Source organism: Camellia sinensis, chromosome 5 (assembly GCF_055761805.1).
Source record: "Camellia sinensis isolate YWXY chromosome 5, ASM5576180v1, whole genome shotgun sequence".
NCBI lineage: Eukaryota > Viridiplantae > Streptophyta > Magnoliopsida > Ericales > Theaceae > Camellia > Camellia sinensis.
Window position 1 is genome coordinate 159211431 of NC_138965.1, and position 21221 is coordinate 159232651.

The 21221-nt window shown below is 31.6% G+C and overlaps 1 protein-coding gene across 2 annotated transcripts; it reads right to left on the reverse strand.

Annotated features, from left to right (window-relative positions):
• Nucleotides 1-4894: 4894 nt before the first annotated feature.
• Nucleotides 4895-11778, reverse strand: LOC114271325 (glucan endo-1,3-beta-glucosidase 14). Of its 2 annotated transcripts, none has more exons than XM_028212943.2 (3): nt 11315-11778; nt 8207-9246; nt 4895-5200 (listed from the first exon to the last, which is right to left on the reverse strand). In XM_028212943.2, exons 1-3 carry the CDS (start codon nt 11376-11378, stop codon nt 5093-5095), a joined length of 1212 nt encoding a protein of 403 aa, XP_028068744.2. In that variant the 5' UTR covers nt 11379-11778; the 3' UTR covers nt 4895-5092. The 2 variants fall into 2 exon arrangements, with proteins under 2 accessions (XP_028068744.2, XP_028068745.2); XM_028212944.2 differs by having other exon boundaries at nt 8207-9186; nt 11315-11764.
• Nucleotides 11779-21221: the final 9443 nt, after the last annotated feature.

The following is a 21221-nucleotide window of genomic DNA, read 5'->3' on the forward strand; positions in this document are numbered from 1 at the left end:
GCAACTGAAAAAGAGAGACAACCTTACACGATCTGGAGACATGGATTTAGCAAAGAAGTTGTTTGATGAAATGCTAAAGAGAGAATGTCTAAGGTCCCTCAAATCAATCTAGAGAAATTTCAATCCAAATCAGAGAACTTTTCTGAACCAAACTAAAGAAAATTTAGTCTAAACCATAGAATTTCTCTGGACCAAATAAGAGAAAATTTAGTCCAAACTAAAGAATTTCTCCGGACCAACTTAGAGAAAATTCAGTTCAACTAAGAGAAAATTCAGTTCAAATCAGAGAATTTCTCTAGACCAACCCAATTTTCTTTGAAATAGAACACTAGTCCTCATTGTTGTCTAAATAAATTTGGAATTTTTTTTTGTGATGTGTCTAGAGAAATTTGAAATTTTCTCTATAATTTGTCTAGAGAAATTCTCTGAATCGAATTTTCTCTAAATCGATGTTGAGGGACTTTAGATATTATAAACATATTGAGTGTCCTTTATGTTATAAAATCTTAATACCAGGACTTTAAAAAAAAATCTCCAAGTTTCAACTCCCAAGAGTGACATAAGCATGCTCTCATGGTGATAGTTGCTTCTTTCAATATGTATTCAAAACAGACAACAAAATAACAAATTTAAGTAAGATTTAAATTTAAATACTATAAAGTATTAGAAATAAAAATGAAAACCTCTTAAACAAAGTTATGGTCAAAATAAAATATTTTAAAAATAGCAAAAATGAAAAATAATCTTCTTTGATATCTTTTTGTTAGATTGAGAGAACAGATAGAAGATTTATTTATTTATTTATTTTTTGATTTTTACAATTGATCTAAGGGAGATTCTTTCATTTTTTTCATTGGAGGGTATAACCCCCTTTTGCATTCTATTGATGTTTTTATTTCATTTATATTAGAGTTTTTAAAAGTAATTTGTTTGGTATAACCCATGGTTTAAGTTTGAAAATATTAAAAAATGAAAAAAAAATCGCTAATTGCTCTGTAAAAAAATAAAAAAAATATGCCCCTGAATGAATTTTTTTTCCCTAATTTCATCAATAATGAAGCAAGATTATAAAAGAGAAAATGTGATGTGAAATGATAAATTTTTGTAAAACATTGCAATAAATGTATGGGTATGTTTCAATGTTTAGTATTATGTATATGTGACCGTGCTAGGTGTCCTTCTATCATTGGTTAGTAACACTTTTATATTGAATTTAGGGTAAATTACAAATATACCTTTTGAAGTTTGCTTAAATATGAATTGCTCCCTATAGTTTGAAAAATTACAAATATCTCCCTGCCATAATTTTTTATTTAACAGAATTAATTAAAAAAGTAAAATTTCTAACTGTTTACCTATATAATAATAAAATTATTTAAATTATTAATTGAAATAAAATTTTAACATTATTAAAAACTATTAATTAACTTGAAGATTTATTAATAAAAAGACCTATTTGTTATGAAATTAGAAACCTTGAGGGGCATAATGTAATTTTTAAAACCACAAGAGCTAATTTGTAATTTAAATAAATCTTAAGAAGTGTTTGTAATTTACCCTTGAATTTAACATTTTTATATTAAATTTTCACTCAATGATCAGTTTATCATCATATGTTATTTGACAATCAGAAAATAGCTCCAATTTCAGCACAAATCTAGCCCTTTTTAAGTTCAACCCATTCAAACATATTTTCATTTTCAGTTTTCAAATTTTTTGAAAACAAGAACAGAAAACATAAAAACGTAATAATGGCTTAAAAAAATTTGAAAACTGAAATAACTTTTTTTTTTGTTTCCATCAATAATTTTTAAAATTTTCAATGGTGTTTTTATTTATCTACTCTATTATATAACATGAGAAAGTTGGTGTCAAGTTAGTCACGCTATTTTTATCACCAATTTTACTGTCACAAATAACATATTCGGTTTTCATAAATTTATGAGGACAAACAAGAAAATCAAAATTTTGCATTGACTACACAACTCAAAAACTGTTTTAGTTTTCATATTCAAAATACTGTAAAAACATTCTTCACAATCTTATTTCGAGGCTTTTCTCAATATAAGCCTTTTTTACATTGTATTTTCAAAACTACGCCAACTTCTGACGGAATTCCAAAACTAAGCTAAAGCGCCATTACTATTCACGTTTTTACTGTTAGGAGCGCAAAAGTAGATGAACAGCAAAATCGCTATTACAAATAGCGACTTTGATTAAGAAGTCGCTGTTACGAATAGCGCTTCTAAGGTTAATTTTTTTTCCAAGGAAAACGCTGTTAAGAACAGCGCTTTTTACACAAAATTTTTTTGCGAAAAAAACGCTATTACTAATAGCGCTTTCACTGTACATATAATTTTTTTTTTTTTTTTTTTTTTAGAAAACGTTATTTCAAATAACGTTTTTACTGTTGAGACATTCACCAAAACCAACCCACCTCTGACACACGCACACACGCACACACCCACACACACCCAACCCACACTAAGCATTGCTTTTAATATAATTTTTATATATAATAATAAATTATATAATTTTTATAATTTTCGTAAATATAAATTATTTTTAGGTTATGGATGGTTTGATTTATAACACGTATATAAGGGTAAAAAATTTTGTAATCAAAAATAATTTTTGCAATTTTTATAATCAAAAATAATTTATAAATTACCAAAAATAATTTATAATACGTATGTATTATAAAAAATTTTATAATAATTTATAATACGTATGTATTATTTAAATCTTTACATTTTTTATTTAAAATTTTTTACAGTAAACCCATCTTCACATTTTATAATACGTATGTATTATTCAAAAATAATTTATAAAAATTTATAATTAATACGTATGTAAATAATTTAATACGTATCTTCACATTTACATTTACAGTAAACCCATCTTCACATTTACACACGTATGGTTTAAGGGTAAAATTTTTGATAAATGATAAATCAAACCATCCATAACCTAAAATAATTATTATATATTTATTAATAATTTATTTAAAGTAAATAATTTATATATATAATACATACGTATAAAAAATAATTTATTTAAAGTAAATATATAAAAATTATATATATAATACATATGTATTATATATAGTTTATTTAAAGTAAATACATACGTATTATAAATTATTATAAAATTTTTTATAATACATACGTATTATAAATTATTTTTGGTAATTTATAAATTATTTTTGATTATAAAAATTGCATACGCTATTTGATTATAAATTATATATAATACATACGCTATTTGATTATTTTTTATTATAAATTTTTTTAAATACATACGTATTATAATTTTTATATATTTACTTTAAATAAATTATTTTTGATACGTATGTATTATATATATACTTTAAATAAATTATTAATAAATATATAATAATTATTTTATAAAATAAATTATTAATAAAAATTATTGATTGTAAAATAAATTGATTACTTTATAAAAATTATGGATGGTTTGATTTATCATTTATCAAAAATTTTATCCTTAAACCATACGTATGTAAATGTGAAGATGGGTTTACTGCAAATGTAAATGTGAAGATACGTATTAAATTATTTACATACGTATTAATTATAAATTTTTATAAATTATTTTTGAATAATACATATGTATTATAAAATGTGAAGATGGGTTTATTGTAAAAAGTTTTAAATAAAAAATGTAAAGATTTAAATAATACATACGTATTATAAATTATTATAAAAAATTTTATAATACATATGTGTTATAAAATTTTATTAATAATTTATTTTATAAAATAATTATTATATATTTATTAATAATTTATTTAAAGTATATATATAATACATACGTATCAAAAATAATTTATTTAAAGTAAATATATAAAAATTATATATATAATACATACGGATTATATATAATTTATTTAAAGTAAATACATATATATTATAAATTATTATAAAAAATTTTTATAATACATACGTATTAAAAATTATTTTTGGTAATTTATAAATTATATTGTATTATAAAAATTGTAAAAATTATTTTTGATTACAAAATTTTTTACCCTTACATACGTGTTATAAATCAAACCATCCATAACCTAAAAATGATTTATATTTACGAAAATTATAAAAATTATATTAAAAGCAATGCTTAGTGTGGGTTGGGTGTGTGTGGGTGTGTGCGTGTGTCAGAGGTGGGTTGGTTTTGGTGAATGTCTCAACAGTAAAAACGTTATTTGAAATAACGTTTTCTAAAAAAAAAAAAAAAAATTATATGTACAGTGAAAGCGCTATTAGCAATAGCGTTTTTTTCGCAAAAATTTTTTGTGTAAAAAGTGCTGTTCTTAACAGCGTTTTCCTTGAGAAAAAAATTAACCCCAGAAGCGCTATTCGTAACAGCGACTTCTTAATCAAAGTCGCTATTTGTAATAGCGATTTTGCTGTTCATCTACTTTTGCGCTCCTAACAGTAAAAGCGCGAATAGTAATGGCGCTTTAGCTTAGTTTTGGAATTCCGTCAGAAGTTGGCCTAGTTTTGAAAATACAATGTAAAAAAGGCTTATATTGGGAAAAGCCTCTCTTATTTCCCCATAATGAAAACGATCCTGTGTGCCACCACTTCTAGTTTTCAATATGAGTTTTCATTCTCGCCTCTCCCTCTCCCCCTCCCCCGAACTCCAACCACCTGTCCCCTCCAAAAACTTACCAAACCTATTTATTGTTTTTATATATTTTGAAAACATGTTTTTTGTAAACTAAACTACACAAACATGTTTTCAGTTTACACATAAATTAGGAATCTGGCAACATTACCGAACGCCACCACCAATGCAACGTGGTAGAGTACATGCACAAAGACAAACAAATGCGAGTTCAGACTAACTAGGATCAATCAGACACGAAAAGTGATCATAAAGAAGATTTATTTGTAACTAAACCAATATACATTGCTGAAAAAGATAAAAATGAATCAGCTGTTCATTCCTCTCTGTGTTTTTCGCAGAGCAACAAGAATTGATGATGATGATGCGCTGGAATCTAACGTGAGATACACCAAACCTACAACTATGTAGAGAGTTCATGAATTCTTATCTGGTATATAAACTAAGAGCTGTGCATCAAAACTTGCATCGTCGTGAATTTTAGAAGAGAAGCGACACAGGCTGTCAATATGAGTGAGTACAACCTGGATGAACCTTGAGCTTGAATATCCTGTAATATTGCCCAAAAACAAAGTGTATGAAAGAAAAAGTCAAATGATGTTATTGCAGCTCAAATGTTGCCCTAATGAGATGTTAAGCGGTCTCTTACCATCAATGTGTTTTATTTTAAAAAAAATTATTTAAAAAGATACGGACTTCTTTTTTAACTTATTTAACAAATCCTGTGGAAATGTGGTTAGTAAACACGTTTTTTAAAAGCATGTTTAGTAACCATACTTCCAAATTTCCTTGTTTGGAGCTTAAATTTAGAACAAATGGTCACTAATAGTCGAAGTGTAGAAAAAGCATGGTTGCTAACAATGTTTTGTTTTACTGAAACATTTTTACCATCCCAGTTTTCACTAGAGCTTGAATAAAATAGGAAACGAGAAAGCGTGGGTTTCTACACACGCTTTCAAGAAAATGTGAGGTGTTTACTAACCACCCTTTCATGTAATTTGGAAAATAAGTTGAAAAAGTCCTTATTTAAAAAAAAAAAAATGGATTGATGGTAACAAGCCAGTTATAAGTATATAATACATTGAGTAGTAAGTACTACATGCTCCTTCCCCCTTCTAAGCATTTTGAACCCGAAGATTAGATGGACAAAAAAAAACGAGAAAACAGATTTTGTAAATTCAATCAAACAAAGTAAGCAGTTTCTCAAAAGCAAGATTACTAACAAAGAGGTTAAGTTGAAAGGGGCAAAGGGATAAACTCCAAACAACATTTATTCATCATGTTGTACAAGGGTAACTAAGAGAAACAATCAAAGCATCTCCCAAGGGCCCAAGTCAAAGCTATAGTATTAGCAAGTTATATAGATATATATATCTACAAACGAAAACCAGTTATATAGATTATATATTCATACTCCAAAGAAATAATAATAAAAAAAGTTGGTGAAAACACATGAAATTACCGTGAAGTTTCTCATCAAAATCAACCTACCATCACTAGTAACATTTTAATATTCATAATGTAAATAAAATCCAAAAAGTTTCTCAAACTCAGTGAGGTTGAGTTCAATTTGATTTCAAGATTGGAATATCATAGGCCTACTTCTAGAAGATAGTTCTTCTTAACATGTAAAAACAAATATAGTTTCGCTGTCAACTAATGCATTCAGACAACAAAAAGAAAGAGAGAAAAAAAAAAAAAAAAATGGGGAAAAGCAGCACTTCGGATCCTATTTGTCTTTCCATTACTAGAATGAATCGAATCCTATCAAATATTTCTATTTTTCTATTGAATTACTCATATATATATATATATATATATCCATTAAAGAAAGATTTGAAACAAATGATATTGACCCTGTTTAAGATTATTTCTCCTGTCTATGTGGATTGTAGAAAAATACAAGAGACCACAAAATACATGTATCTTCCATCCTATGTTTACACAGATTCAAGTATGGGTGTTGGGTGCAGGTATATGTCTCATTGTCAGGCTCTTCTAATTCCAATGTCTAAGGACACTGGACACAGCTTTAGATATCCATATTTTTTTTAATATTCTTCATTTATTTTTTTAGGATACAATGGTTTTTACAAAGTATGCTTACTAGGTGGATGGGCAAAGTGTCTGATACGGGTACCTTACATGTTTAGAAGAGTCCATGTAAAGGAGCAGTTCCTTCAATGCATACACTTTCGGACAATGTGAATTTAGACTTAAAGCTCATGATCTCCGATTCATGCAATTATTGACTGAAAATTTAAATTGCCCCATATGTGTTTTTATTTTTTGCAACAAACAATTCTGTTCTGCATTATTAGATAAATGAAGGAGAAAAATATTTTTAGCAATGTTATTTTCATTAACCATATTCTAATTATTTAGCTTTGCTAGGTCATCAATTTATTTAATTGAACTACATACGGAAATATTTACTTTCCTATAAATACAAAATTCTCTCAATGAGTTCAACGGGCATTTAAACTTTGCACACTACAAATAGACAAATTCAGAGTAGAAACTGTAACAATGTCCCGTGTATTATTAGGTCTGTGTTCAAACAAACCCCTCCAAGAAAACATGAAAAGAAAGAGAAGGGGAAAACAATCTCCTACCTTAGGTAATTCATAAGTATTCTAGGAAAATATTTCTAAACCAAAAGTCATTAACCCCAAAAAAAGAAGTTTAAATTATTCAAGTCCCAAAATATGTTTAACATGTCTAAATAGCGAACCTAAATGTACAAAAACATACTATTAGAAATTAAATGCCAAGGGTACCCAAGGATAGTGTGAAAGTGAGCAACAAAAGTAATCAAGACAAATAAGAATATAGATGGTTTGGCACTTGGCTCATGTCCATGTGCATATTGGCAAGATATAAATCGACAATTGAATTGGAGATTACAACATTCATGGAAATTTAACCATATATAAAATAGATCGGAGAAATCCACCAATATCCATCTCTTAACTAGCTCAAGAATTGTAACATGTTACTACGTTGCAAACTGTGGACATAAGTATAACGCTAAAGTATGTAAGCCTTTATGTTATAACTTGAGATTTGTTTGCCTTTTTTTTTTTTTGTCAACTTTCCTAGTTGCACTTTTGCACCTAGTTTTCTTCATTTCAATTCTCATTAGCTCACTTTCAATTCTGCATTTTTCACTTGTAACAAGTAAAACAAGAGTTACATGATTAGACTGTATGACGTTTGATGTATAGCTTATTAATGCCTGTGGATTTTGTTTATCCAAGAATTAGGGTTATCATATTGGTGCACAAGGTCATGTTCAGAGGGGGAACTTCTTGGTATTGTTTGTGGATGCATTGTTTCATCTAGAAGGTAAATTTTGATTTCTTTTTGGCTATGCACAACTTCCCTATACATGAAGGTCTCCCACATATTATTTATCAAAATTTATTTACTAATTTTGGAATAAAAAAATAGCATCCCGCCATTACCACATTTCTAATAACATTATTACACCAAAAGAGAAGGTATTATGGATTTAGCAATAAACAAGGCATTTCAAAGGGAAAGAAACTCATACCTTTAAAGACAAAAAAAATGATGTTGCAGATGAAGATTTCAGCCCAGCAAACCCAATATCATATGAAATGTTCCCATCAGCTTTAAACAGTCCAAAGTTCCTCTCGGAAGCTGGACCAGGCTTCGAATCTTCATTAAACATTGCAAAAACATATACCTTCAACACACTTTTTGGCCGGCGGGGGGTCCCCTTCCTCTTGGCAAGCCTCTTGCGGAGATTATAATTGTAAGTCCTTGCATTGCTTACTGTGGCGGCAGCTTCATTTTGATCTCCATCAGAAGCCCAACCAGTCTCCGTAACTATAACTTCCATCTTTTTATATCCAGCATCTTCCAGTGCAGCATAAGCTGCATCAATCTCAGCATCGAGCATGTTGTCATAATGCAGATCAGTTTTCTGATCATATATTCCCTGAGTTGACTGGAAAAGAGCATAATTTATATCAATTTCTTTTGGATTATTCATATAATCAAGAAATGGATAAGCATTCAAACAGAAAGGGGACCCAGTCTGTGAGAAGAACTCCAAGAGTGGCTTCATATATTGTGCAATACTCTCTTTGAAAGTACAGGAAGAGGGAGGGTAAGAATTATTAAAAACAGCCTCTGAATGTGCAGTGGAAATCTGAACTACTTTATCCAACTGAAGCTCTTTTGTGGCATTGTATATATTTTTCACTGCACCCAAAAGCGATTCAAATAGTGATGGATCAGTCCCTCCCAAAACTTCATTTCCCACAGCAATCCCACGGATGTGTGTCTCGGGAAGGTATGCCTGCACATTTTCTTTGACCCAAGTCAGGGCATGATCCGGGTTAGAACTCATGTCTTTCACGTATCCATTTGGAAGTCCAACCACTAATTCAAGCCCTGTTCCACTGAAAGCCTGAAGGACACTGTGATCAAAATCAAATATTCGAACATTCTTAATCTTTGCTGCTCGGAGGAGTGTAATAACTTTATCAGGAGAGGGGATGTTATCTGCAATTCTACCATAGTTTATCCCATAAGTTCCAGTGAATGCTTCCACTGCCAGAAGTACTAGGGGGAAAGAAAAACAGAAGCAGTTCCATTAACCACTGTGTCATTCCATTCTCAAGAATAGCAAGACAACAACAAATTTTGCACCAGAAGATATTTAAATTATCAATAGAAATAAATTTATTCAGCAAATACCACAATGTCACAATAAGATGTAATGGACTTAGAGTACTATCACTGGATTTTGTTTACTGGATTTCCCATTTTTCTATTAACAAATGCCAATTCCAAAATAACTTTCAACAATTCCATTAAAATCCTGGGAAGCCAAGAAGTATAGAACATTCCTTTGAAATCATACATTTAACCTCAATTAGTACCTGGAGTAAATTTGAATTTTTTTTCTATTGTTCATAGTTTAATACAAATATATAAAGACCAAAGCCACTAAATTATATGTGCATCATAGAATGCATCAGAAAATAGCTCAGCAAGAAAAAGGGGAGAAACGTTAGTGGTATACCCAAAAGCCAATCTGAGAGATGCAATAGGGATACATTTATAAAACAGTGTTATTAATAAAAGGGCAAGATTATTTATTATCATGTTTACTTTTTGTGTTATTGTTTACATGATAAGTCCATAGCACTAAAGTTGATAAGACATGTTCTTAAGAAGAAGACTTGTACTTCTCAGTACTTTATGATTGAATGTTCCTACGTATAGGATTACTAATTAAGCGCTAATCCAGTGGACTAGCACATGTTACGATTGCTCAATTAGGAGGGTGGCTAGTCTCAACTCACTTGTTTGAAGATACTAAAGTAAACATGCGAGTGCTTTTGGATAACAAATTCACTTAACTTGACCACTCATAAATGTCTATAAGTTGCATTTGTGTATGTAATCGTGAACATCATGGCTACCTTTTGTGTTGATTGTTAAGGTTTTTAATGTGCAATACAAAGGAATTAACAGATTTAATCATAATTAAGAGTTAATTAAGGACTCACCTTAATAAAGAGTTGACTAACGGGTTTATTGCAATTAAGAGTTAATTATGATAAACCTTTTCTTTCTTTTTTAATAAAATCTCTGTTGTTGCTAAAAAAGAAAGGAAAAGAGAAAAATAAGTTAATATGATAAAACATACTTCTTGTAAGATAAGGTACACGTAACTTTGTGGGACAAGGTAGTCTAAGTTTATAAATAAGAGAACTCTCCTATGAGCTACCATCCTAAGTGATTGCAGTCTCTCTCTCTTAGTCTCTCTATACTAATACTAGTGAGAGTGTCTGCGTTTGGAATTTGCTCCATGTGATACTTTTAGAGGTCAGATGGTTGAAAGGTTTGTTGGATTTGAGTGAACTCGGAGGAACAAGAGCAAAATTGGACTTTGCAATTAAGATGATCTTCTAATTACAATATATGGATGATTGTATTTGCATTTTGTAAAGGGAAAAAATAAAATTAAGTGCATAAATAATTGCAAATTTATGAAAGTATAACACTCATTTGCACAATTTAGTGCATAAATAACTTTTACTCTTATGAATTTGTAATTATTTTTCCAACTTCTCACTTTTTTGACATTTCCCCTTTTGTAAATATCACGAACATTTAATTTCGTGGTGCCTTGGTACACAATTCCTTACAAAAAAAGAAAAAGAAAAATCAAAACCGGTGGTCTCAATAATACAACATTAAAAAAAAAATAATTTATGTGATTAGGAAGGAATTCAAGGTGCAATTTAGCAAGTTGATGAGTACAAACACAGGCTTGATGGGTGGATTAACATGAATTGAAACTGGTCCGTGATAATTCCATCAATGAATTGAATAAATAGCATTCATGAAAAGATATACTGTTAAAGTCATCCTAAAAGTAAAGAGCTTGAATAGAAACAAAACAAAACAAAACAATTACAATCTCCCGATGAAAATTTCCAACCTAAAAAGATTTGATTTAAAACATATACACAAATAGAAAGCATCCAATCCGCCATTAGAGAAGAAGGATGATCAGTGATCTGAATCCACAGAACAGAGTACAAATTAACAAATTATTGTGGGAAATTGAAGTTGAATTATTCAGAGAGAGAGAGAGAAGGAAGAGTAAAGTTTATACCTTTAGGAGTGAATAAGATAGAGATAGCGAGAATGAAACGACCAAAGGAACACCAAATCTTCATTACTTCAAATTGACGATGACGATTAATCTCCGTATAATTCCTTGGATACAGCGCTTCCTATTACCAAAGCATGCCATAAAACACCAATAACAATCCACTTTTTTGCTCTCTCTCTCTGTAGAAGGTTGCCGGAGAGGGTGGAGTCCGGCAGCGGAGGACGGTTGTTGGAGGCGGAGAGGACTTAAGAGAGGAGAGGGTATTATATTGTATTAGTAGTAGTGCTTGATGTTTGGTTTGGACTCTTTGAAGAAAGAATCTTCATCGTATTTTGGGTTCGATTGGACAGCTACCTATTCATTTTCTACTTTTTTTTAAAGCTATTCTCATTCATTTGCTTGTGCTTTTCTTAAAAGTTAACACATATGCGTGGCGGTGAGATGGACACCAATGACGAGTGTTGTTGGGTGTAATTGTTAAAATAGATTATATATTATGATTTTAATTAAATTTTTTTAATTTATTTGATGTAATCGTAGAATTATAGATTTAAGTTGTTGAGTAGTATTTATTAAATAAGTTGTGAAATAATTTTTTAAATTAATTTTTATTTTTTGTTTGTCTACATTTTTCATAAAAAATAATAATAATAATCTATAATCTATAATCCATTTGAGTCTTTTTCTATTTTTAAAAAAATAAAAAATAAAAAAATTTAAGAGTATAACCATAAATTAATATGTTCACAGCAAAAGCTGATAATCAGAAACAAGGGGTGAGTAGCTTCTCAGAATCAGTTTTTTTGAGTTAAAATAAGCTGTTAGAATCAGAAGCTGTTTGAAATAAGTTTAGCCAAACAATCTAAAATAACTTTTTTAAAGTTAAAAGCCATAAATTAACTCTGAAAAGTTAAAACAAACACCCCCAATGTTAGACTATCTTTCGAATATAAAATGAATTATTATTATTTTTAAATGTAAAAGTGGATGGAGTTTTTTATTTTATTTTAATTGATTTTTTGGTTTAAGATTAAGTAAGGAAATTAAAAGATTTGTAAATTAAATTGGTCCAGATAAATTCTGTAGGTTTTGTTTAATTTTTTAATTCGTGGTTTGATTCTAATTTGAAAAATTAAGAAATTGGTCTCTGCAAATTAGTTACGGATTTAGGTGCACAGTTTTAGATTTGAATCGAATTGGACGGCACAACTTAAACTATGTAGGTTTATTTGTTAGATATTATGTTTGTTTAAGTTAATGGTAAAACAATATGCATGTTTATATTTCGAAGAATGATAAAATATTAATATTAAACAATATTTGTTTAATGTTATGTTTTTGCTTAATTGGTGAATGTTATGAGAGTAGTTTGTTTGATACGTTTGTTATTATTATTTTTAAATTTTATGATAGGTTGATTTTTTTTAAAAAAAATGATATATAATTTTTTTTATGAACAAATTATGCGAAATTGTAATTTCAAATTAAATCGAATCGTGTTTGAATAGTTTGGTTTGAATTGATTCATGATTTGATTCTAATTTTTATGAAATCGTATATAATGGATTGGTCTTAATTTCATCCAAAATCAATCCAAACTGAACAATGCTAATTCCTATTTTGATTTTTTGTTTTATACAATGACATGCACAAAAGTATAAACAATGAGGTCACAATTTACGTTTTGACTTTTTGACTTTATTAATCACTTCCCAAACAATACCTAAATCCGCTCAGTCCACCTCTTATGGGAAAACATATTAGATAATTTTGGGGTCACTGCTGTGGTTAAGACACAGCAGTGACTGTTGTACTTCAATTTGAGATGTATTATAAACATATTTTTATGATCCGAATCGTTTGTTTTGTAGGATTTGTTGAGTACTTCATGTCTACCAAAAATCATATTAATCGGATATCAATAACTCTATGATCGATAATCAAAAAAATAAATAATAAGTTTTTCTTTTCAGAAATAGCATAAAAAATATACTATTTGATCATATATTTATTGATATCCGATTAATATGATTTTTGGTAGGAATGAAGTACTCAACAAACCCTATAAAATAACGGTTTAGATCATAAAAATATATTTATAATACATCTCATATTAAGATACAACAGTTACTGCTGTGCCTTAACCACAGCAGTGACCCCTCTTCCTTTTGTGAAAGATGATGTTTCATTTAGTACACAACTTATAATATTATAAAATAATGCCTAAAATATGTTTTTTTATTCAATTCTATAAACCATTACCCTAACCGCACTTTTTAACTTAAACCGTAACTCTAACGGTAACCTTAGCTCTTTTTCCTTCACCACCGGTCATCCACCTACCGCCTCTACTGGCCTCCTACCCCACCAAACCTTGCTCTCATTCTTGATCTCAAACCATTCTCTGCACCCACTTCTTCCACTCATCTCATTCTTTTCTTTTTCTCTCATTCATGATTTTGTGACTGTTAGAGCTTCTTCCCATCTTCTTCTCTTTCTTTTCCTTTTCAATCTCTTTTAAATATAAGGTTGCAAAGGGTGGGGGCTAAGGGTTTGCAAACCTCGAAAGAGATGGACGTCACAGGTGAGAGTAAGAGAGACAAGAGGCGAAAGGAATAAAGGCGTCACATAAAAAAGAGCAATGGGAAGGGTAGTTGGAAGCAAGAGAAAGAAGGCTTGGGCGTGGGTGACGATGAGCTAACAAGCGTTGATTCAAAAATGGAGTAAGTGGTAAAGGTTGCTAATAGAGTGGGGGCAATTGATGGTAGAATGGTGTGGGATTGTGAATCTCTAGCATTCACTAAGATATATCTTCAAGAATTTACACATTTGTTGACCATTTTTGCCGACCAAAAAAATTTTAGTCGCAAAAAATTGATATTTGCCAACCAAAATATTAATATATATTTTATGATAGTGAAATGGTAGTGTAATATTTGTGAGATATATATATATATATATATTTTAAAAAAACCCCCTCAAATTACACAAAAGAGAAAGAGAGTTACTACATGTTATTATCATTATTGTACCACATTAAAATTTCACTGTTAATATATATGTGGTATATATTCTTACATATATTAGGTATTGATTTCTTAGATATGGTCGTATTACCATAGTTAGATTTCTTGTAGGATACTTTTCTTATAGTTAGTCTTCTAGTAGGATACTTTTTCTTAGTCTATATATATAGGCCTTCTATTGTATAGTTTATTTCATTAAATGCAACATATTATTTCCTGTATCTCTCTTTACTATTGTAACATGGTATCAGAGTTTTGGTTTTAAATTCTAACTTTTTTTCTCCTCTTACATAGTGGCATTGTAGCATCACTATTCAATCAAACCAAACAACCATCCTCTGTTCCCCGCCATGTCTGGTTTTCTGAAGGGCAAGAAACTATAGCGCATTATCACTGGGGACGTGACCGAACCAGTAAAAGATGCTAATGAAATTGCAACCAAATATGAAGACTGTTTAGAGGATTGGGACAGTAAAAACTACCAGATCATTACTTCGTTTCAAAATACATCTATACCTCTATCAGCCTGCAATTTGGTCATTTTCAGCTTGACTCTGTTATCACTCCTGCTAAAGACATTTGGGATTTTTTGAAAAACTGGTACCAAACTACTGGTCTTGCTCATCAATATCAACTTCAGAGTCAACTTTACCGCATGTGTCAAGAATTTGGTTAGTCTATTAATCATTTTCTTTCTCAGATATATTCTGTTTGGGACCAACTTGCTCTCTCTAAACCTGAATGGCCTTATACTGAAGATGCCACTTTATTCACTAAGTATTGCAATCAACAATAGTTAGTTCAGTTTTTCATGGCTCTTACTACCTAGTTCGAGCCCGTGCGTACATCTCTATTTCATCGTACTCTCCTACGCACTCTTGAGCAGGCTATTTCAGAGTTGTTATCTGAGGAGACACGTCTTAATACTCTCTACACTCATCACGTGGACTCTGTTCTTGCCACTTCTCAATCACAGGGTTCTTCTTCGATCACCTAGTAGTCTAATGCTTGCATTTACTGTCAGAATTGAGGTTTTCCTTCTACTCATCTTCTCGTTCATTGCCCAGTCAGATCCTGTCGGTATTGCAACAAGATTGCTTCTGGTCATCTGCAACAAGATTGCTTCTGTAATCCATCCCGATCATCTCCTTCTAGTCACTCCTCTTATGGTGGCTCTTCAAGGGGGGGTCCATGTCGTTCCGAGAATTAATCTTGATCTCTGTCCGTTCATTGTACTGCTGCTACTACCTTTAAGGATTCATCTAAGCCTTTAGATTCGGCTGCTCCTACTTCTATCGTTTTGATGGGTCGTTACACATACCAAAAATAAACACTAAATTATACCAAATTCTTTTAGAATAATGGCAAGTTTAGGTATCGATCCACAGAGACAAATGTGAAATTAGACTAATTCAATCGCTAAATTCCTAAATTAATTTTAATTAAAAAGATTGAGAGATTTTATGACTAAACAGGAATTAAATGAAATTGAGAAATTAAATTGACAATTGAAATTAGGGTTTGAGATATTAATTTTTGGGAAAAATCCTAGGGCAAAGATTTTACCACTAACCACATAAATGAGAATTAACATCGGCAATCAATTGCAATCCGGTTTGAAATACCCAATATTTCACAACTACAATTTTGAAATATTGATCAAGAGAGTTGTCGCATTCAACGTACAGGCACGAATCATCTCGAGTAGCACAAAGCGTTTGCTCTAAACTATGGTAGCAATACGACCCATCTCTCGTAGCATGACTCGTCTCATATTTTGAATACAAACACAAAGAAAACTAATGTATGGAAAGAATTAAACAATCACAGAGAGTAAAATATTAGAAGAGATGAAAGAAACAATTATTAAAAACTTCTAAATTATCCATACATTGATTCAAACCGATTCACAATCAAAGCTTATGAAAAATCCTATTACATGGCTAGGGTTTCATCAAAACCCTAGAAAAGATGACTAGCCACTCCTGGAGAAGTGAGAAGAGGTGGAAGAGATGGAAGCCCCCATGGAAGTTATCCTTGAAGCTTGAGGGAAAATCACCTTCCCTAAAACCCTAGGCTTTCTTTCTTTAAAATCAAATTTTAGAACCCCAATGCAGTCCTTTTCTTGCCTTTTTACATCACTGCTGTCTTTTTAAACAGGTTTAAAACATTGGGCCCATTTTCAAAGGTACGGCCGCATGAACGGAAAAATTCAACCCACGTGCGAAAAAATCTTTTCTCTCCAAATTTTGTATTTTTACCCATTTTATGCTCTGACTATGTACAACCTAATTGACTTAAACAGACATAAAATATATAGTTTGACAAGCAAGTAAAGTTAAGAGATCCTAATTAACGGCCTCAATGTTGCACAATTTGGCCTTAATCACATCCCTCAACTTATAACTTGCTAGTCCTCAAGCAAGCAATAAAAATAAAATAAAATAAAACAAAATCTAGCTATTTCCTATTTCGTGGAAAAACGGTTGCATTTAGCATATGCAACAAGCCTTTAAATCCCAAAGTTACCCCAAGTGATCGAGTAAAGTCTTGTAAGGGTTTTTAGAAATGATGCCCACAAATATTAACATATTCACATCTATCTAACAACAATCAATCACGCTACACCACTCAATAATTAACTTATGAGTCAATTTATGTGTCAATACAGTGTAATATTAAGACGTGATGAGTCATTGACGGCACAGTAGACAAACATGAGGAAATCTATTGAGCAAAAATCACAATTCAGTTAATACAAAAGTAAAGTCCCATGTATTTGTGAATGCTAGCAAATACATCATCAGTATCTTCGGTGTAAAGTGCAATCCCCATACTAGTTAACTGTCCATTATAATAGCCTAGTGTAACTCATAATAAGACCTAGCATATACAGAAAAACTAAACTATTGCAACCAAGATTCTCAATTTTTATTATTTATTATTTTTTTTTGAAAGACTGTGCAATGTCCTGATCCATTAAGCTTTCTAATCAACCCATGTAACAAACATTAGGCTAATGACTCCCAAACTAGACAGTTTTAGGGCACTAGGTGTAAAGACACCCCTACGGACTTGGTATTGTTTTAATTGCAGGTGTGCGGAGGAGGTGCGGCAACCAAGCCGCATGTGCGGAACGTCATCCCAAAAAAAAATAAAAAAAATAAAATCCCGCACGTGCAGCCAAGTGTTCAGTCCCTAAATTTGAGCCTGCTTTAATTATAGGTGCGGGTGTGTGGTGCAGCAATAGTGGCACACGTGTGGCTTTATCCCTGTACGTGCGGAACGTTGTTTCCAATAATAATAATAAAAAAAATTAGATTAAAGCGTTTCGTGAATTCCCCACACCCAGAATCAGAGATTAGTGATTTTTGCTCACTGATAGTTACCCCTAATTCCTTAAGAAGCTGTCTGTACATAGTGGCTACGTCCTTGTTAGTGATGATAACATCGTCACTAAGAACATCGTAATCTGTAAAGTGTAGACTAGGACGAACCCTTTCAGCATAATACCACACCACCAAGTGATGTAATAGTGCGAATAAGGGCCAAGATGAATAGTATCCAAGCGGTTGTCCACAAATGAATAACAAACACCACCTTGTGATTAAGGCTGAATTGTGCAACATTGAGGTCGTTAATTAAGATATTTTAACTTTACTTGCTTGTCAAACTATATATTTTATGTCTGTTTAATATCAATCAGGTTGTACATAGTCGGAGCATAAAATGGGCAAAAACACAAAATTTGGAGAGAAAAGATCTTCCCGCACGTGTGTTGACTTTTTTCGCACATGTGTTGACTTTCCCTTACGTGTGTTGACTTTCCCGCACGTGCAGCCGTACCTCAAAAAACGGCCCTGATGTTTTAAACCTGTTTGAAAAGACAACAGAGATATAAAACGGCAAGAAAGGAGCTGGATTAGGGTTCTGAAATTTGACTCTAAGGAAAGGGAGGCAAGGGTTTTATAGAAGGTGATTTTCCCTGAAGCTTCAAGGACAACTTCCATGGGGGCTTCTTTCTTTTCCATCTTTTCCCATTCCTCCATGAGTGGCTAGTCTTCTTTTTTAGGGTTTTGATGAAACCCTAGCCATGTAATAGGATTTTTCATAAGCTTTGATTATGAATCTATTTAAATCAATGTATGGATGATTTAGAAGTTTTTAATAATTGTTTCTTTCATCTCTTCAAGTATTTTACTCTCTGTGATTGTTTAATGCTTTCCATACATTAGTTTTCTTTGTGTTTATATTCAAAGTACGACACAAGTCATGCTACGAGAGACGGGTCGTATTGTTACCATAGTTTAGAGCAAACACCTCATGCTACTCAAGATGATTCGTGCCTGTACGTTGAATGCGACAACCCTATTGATCGATATTTCAAACTTGTAGTTGTGAAATATTGGGTATTTCAAATTGGATTGCAATTGATAGCCGATGTTAATTCTCATTTATGTGGTTAATGGTGAATTCTTTGCCCTATGATTTTTCTCAAAAATTAATATCTCAAACCCTAATTTTAATTGTCAATTTAATTTCTCAATTTCATTTAATTCCCGTTTAGTCATAAAATCTCTCAATCTTTTTAATCAAAATTAATTTAGGAATTTAGCGATTGAATTAGTCTAATTTCACATTTGTCCCTGTAGATTGATACCTGAACTTGCCATTATTCTAAAAGAATTTGGTAAATTTAGTGTTTATTTTTGGTGTATGTAACGACCCATCAAATTTTGGCGCTGTTGCCGGGGATCGTCGTATGAAAAGGATGGTGATGCCGGTGGTGAGGAAGAAGGAGGACGAAAGTTGGGGATGGTGGAAAGAAGAATAAAGGATGTTAGTGGTAGTGGGGCTTGTGTGAAAGAGAAAGGTTGGAAGAAGATGATAAGGGAGAGAGAGAGAGAGAGAGAGAGAGAATATGAGATGTAGAGAGAGAGAGAATGAATCTGTGAGAGTGAGAGTTATAAGTGGGTCTAGGTTAGAAAATCAAATTTATTTATTTATTTATTTATTTTTTCAAAAATGAAAATAAACTAATTAAATAAATAAATAAATTAGATAAGAAATCTTATTTTTTTTTTATTATTATTAGGAACTACGTTCCGCACGTGCAGGGATAAAGCCGCACATGAGCCACTGTTGCCGCACCACACACCCGCACCAGCAATTAAAGCAGGCTCAAATTTGGGAACTGAATACTTGGCCGCATGTGCGGGGAATCAAGCCGCACATGTGGCTTGGTTGTCGTACCTCCTCCGCGCACCTGCATTAAAACAGTACCCAATTGTGGATTGAAAATTTTGCCGCATGTGTAATGGGTAGTGTCGCACGTGCTGGATTTTTTTTTTTGTTTTGAAAAACACCCTCAGCCCAACTTGTACCTTTATTTCACAATCAGAATAAGAATAACCTATGAAAGAAATAAAAGTTCAATAAAGGTACAATCTTCACGCGAAAACCACGGGTACTACTTTTCTCTCTAACAGTGTGTGTAACTTTCTCTATTCTCCAACAGGGTGGCAGACTAGGTTGATTCGGTATCTAGAATCGAGGCGCATAAAGCTAACTCGACCTATGGGGCTGCCATACAGAGTTCAAGCCGAGGTGGTTTTGAAGTAATCTCTACACTCCTGGGTATTTAAACCAGACTCTAGTCTCAGAAATTCCAAACCTTTGCATTCTAGGCTTTGCCATTTGAACTCTAGTTTCCATCGTCTAAGTTGGTTTCCTAGGAACTCACTACAAACACAGTTACAGTTAGGTGGCTATACCAGACCGTCAGATGCCGTTCGGGCACGGCTAACACCAAAGGAATTACACCTTTAGAGGATTTAAAGTTTCCTAGACGCAAATAAAACACAGAAAGAATAAAGCAAAATATAATAGAATAGAAAGGAAAGAAAAGAGAACAATATATCAATCTCTCAATCATAGTAAAAAGGGTCCATCAAAACAATGGACTCGATCAAATCCCTATTCCCAATCCCCTCTATATATGGCTTTAGTCTTTGGCCATTCACTTTGAAAGTGTGGCCATTCTTTGGATCTTGCATCTCAACGGTGCCATGAATAAATGCCTTTACAACCACAAAGGGACCATCCCATCTTGATCTAAGCTTACTCGGAAAGAGTCTCAATTTTGAGTTAAAAAGCCACACTGGGTTCAAAGGATTTTCTATTAATGTGTTTTTCATGGAATTCCTTAGTCCGAGCTTTAAAAATTCTTGAACTCTCATATACATCATTCCGCATTTCTTCCAACTCATTGAGTTGCAATTTCCGATTGAGCCCAGCGGCGGCCATATCAAAGTTAAACTTCTTTATGGCCCATAGCACTCGGTGCTCAAGTTCAACCGAGAGATGGCAAGCTTTGCCAAACACCGCCCTATATGATGACATCTCAATAGGTGTCTTATAAGCAGTGTAGTAGGCCTATAATGCATTAATCAAACATTTGGACCAATCTTTCTTATCTGGCCTCATCGTTTTCTTTATTATATGTTTCATCTCTGTGACGACCCCACCACGTACAATGATTAGCACTTAATTAACTAAGGAGATTTGAATTTTTAATTGTTAATTATTCTAATTTAATCTGGGATTTATAAAAATTATGGAGATTGATTCGTATATGACTCTTGAGGATTTATTTTGGAATTAGAAATTGAAAGCCTAAATGGCTTAAGAGAGTACAAATGGTGAATTGAATTATTTTAATTTCAAGTATCGAACCATATGAGAGTTTAATTAAATATTCGATTCAGATTTATAAAATTGAGATTTGATTAATTGGGTCCAAATTGGAGTTAATTAAGTTATGAGGATTGAGAATTAAGATTATTATGAATTAAATTTATTTATGAGGTGTTCGATTGAAT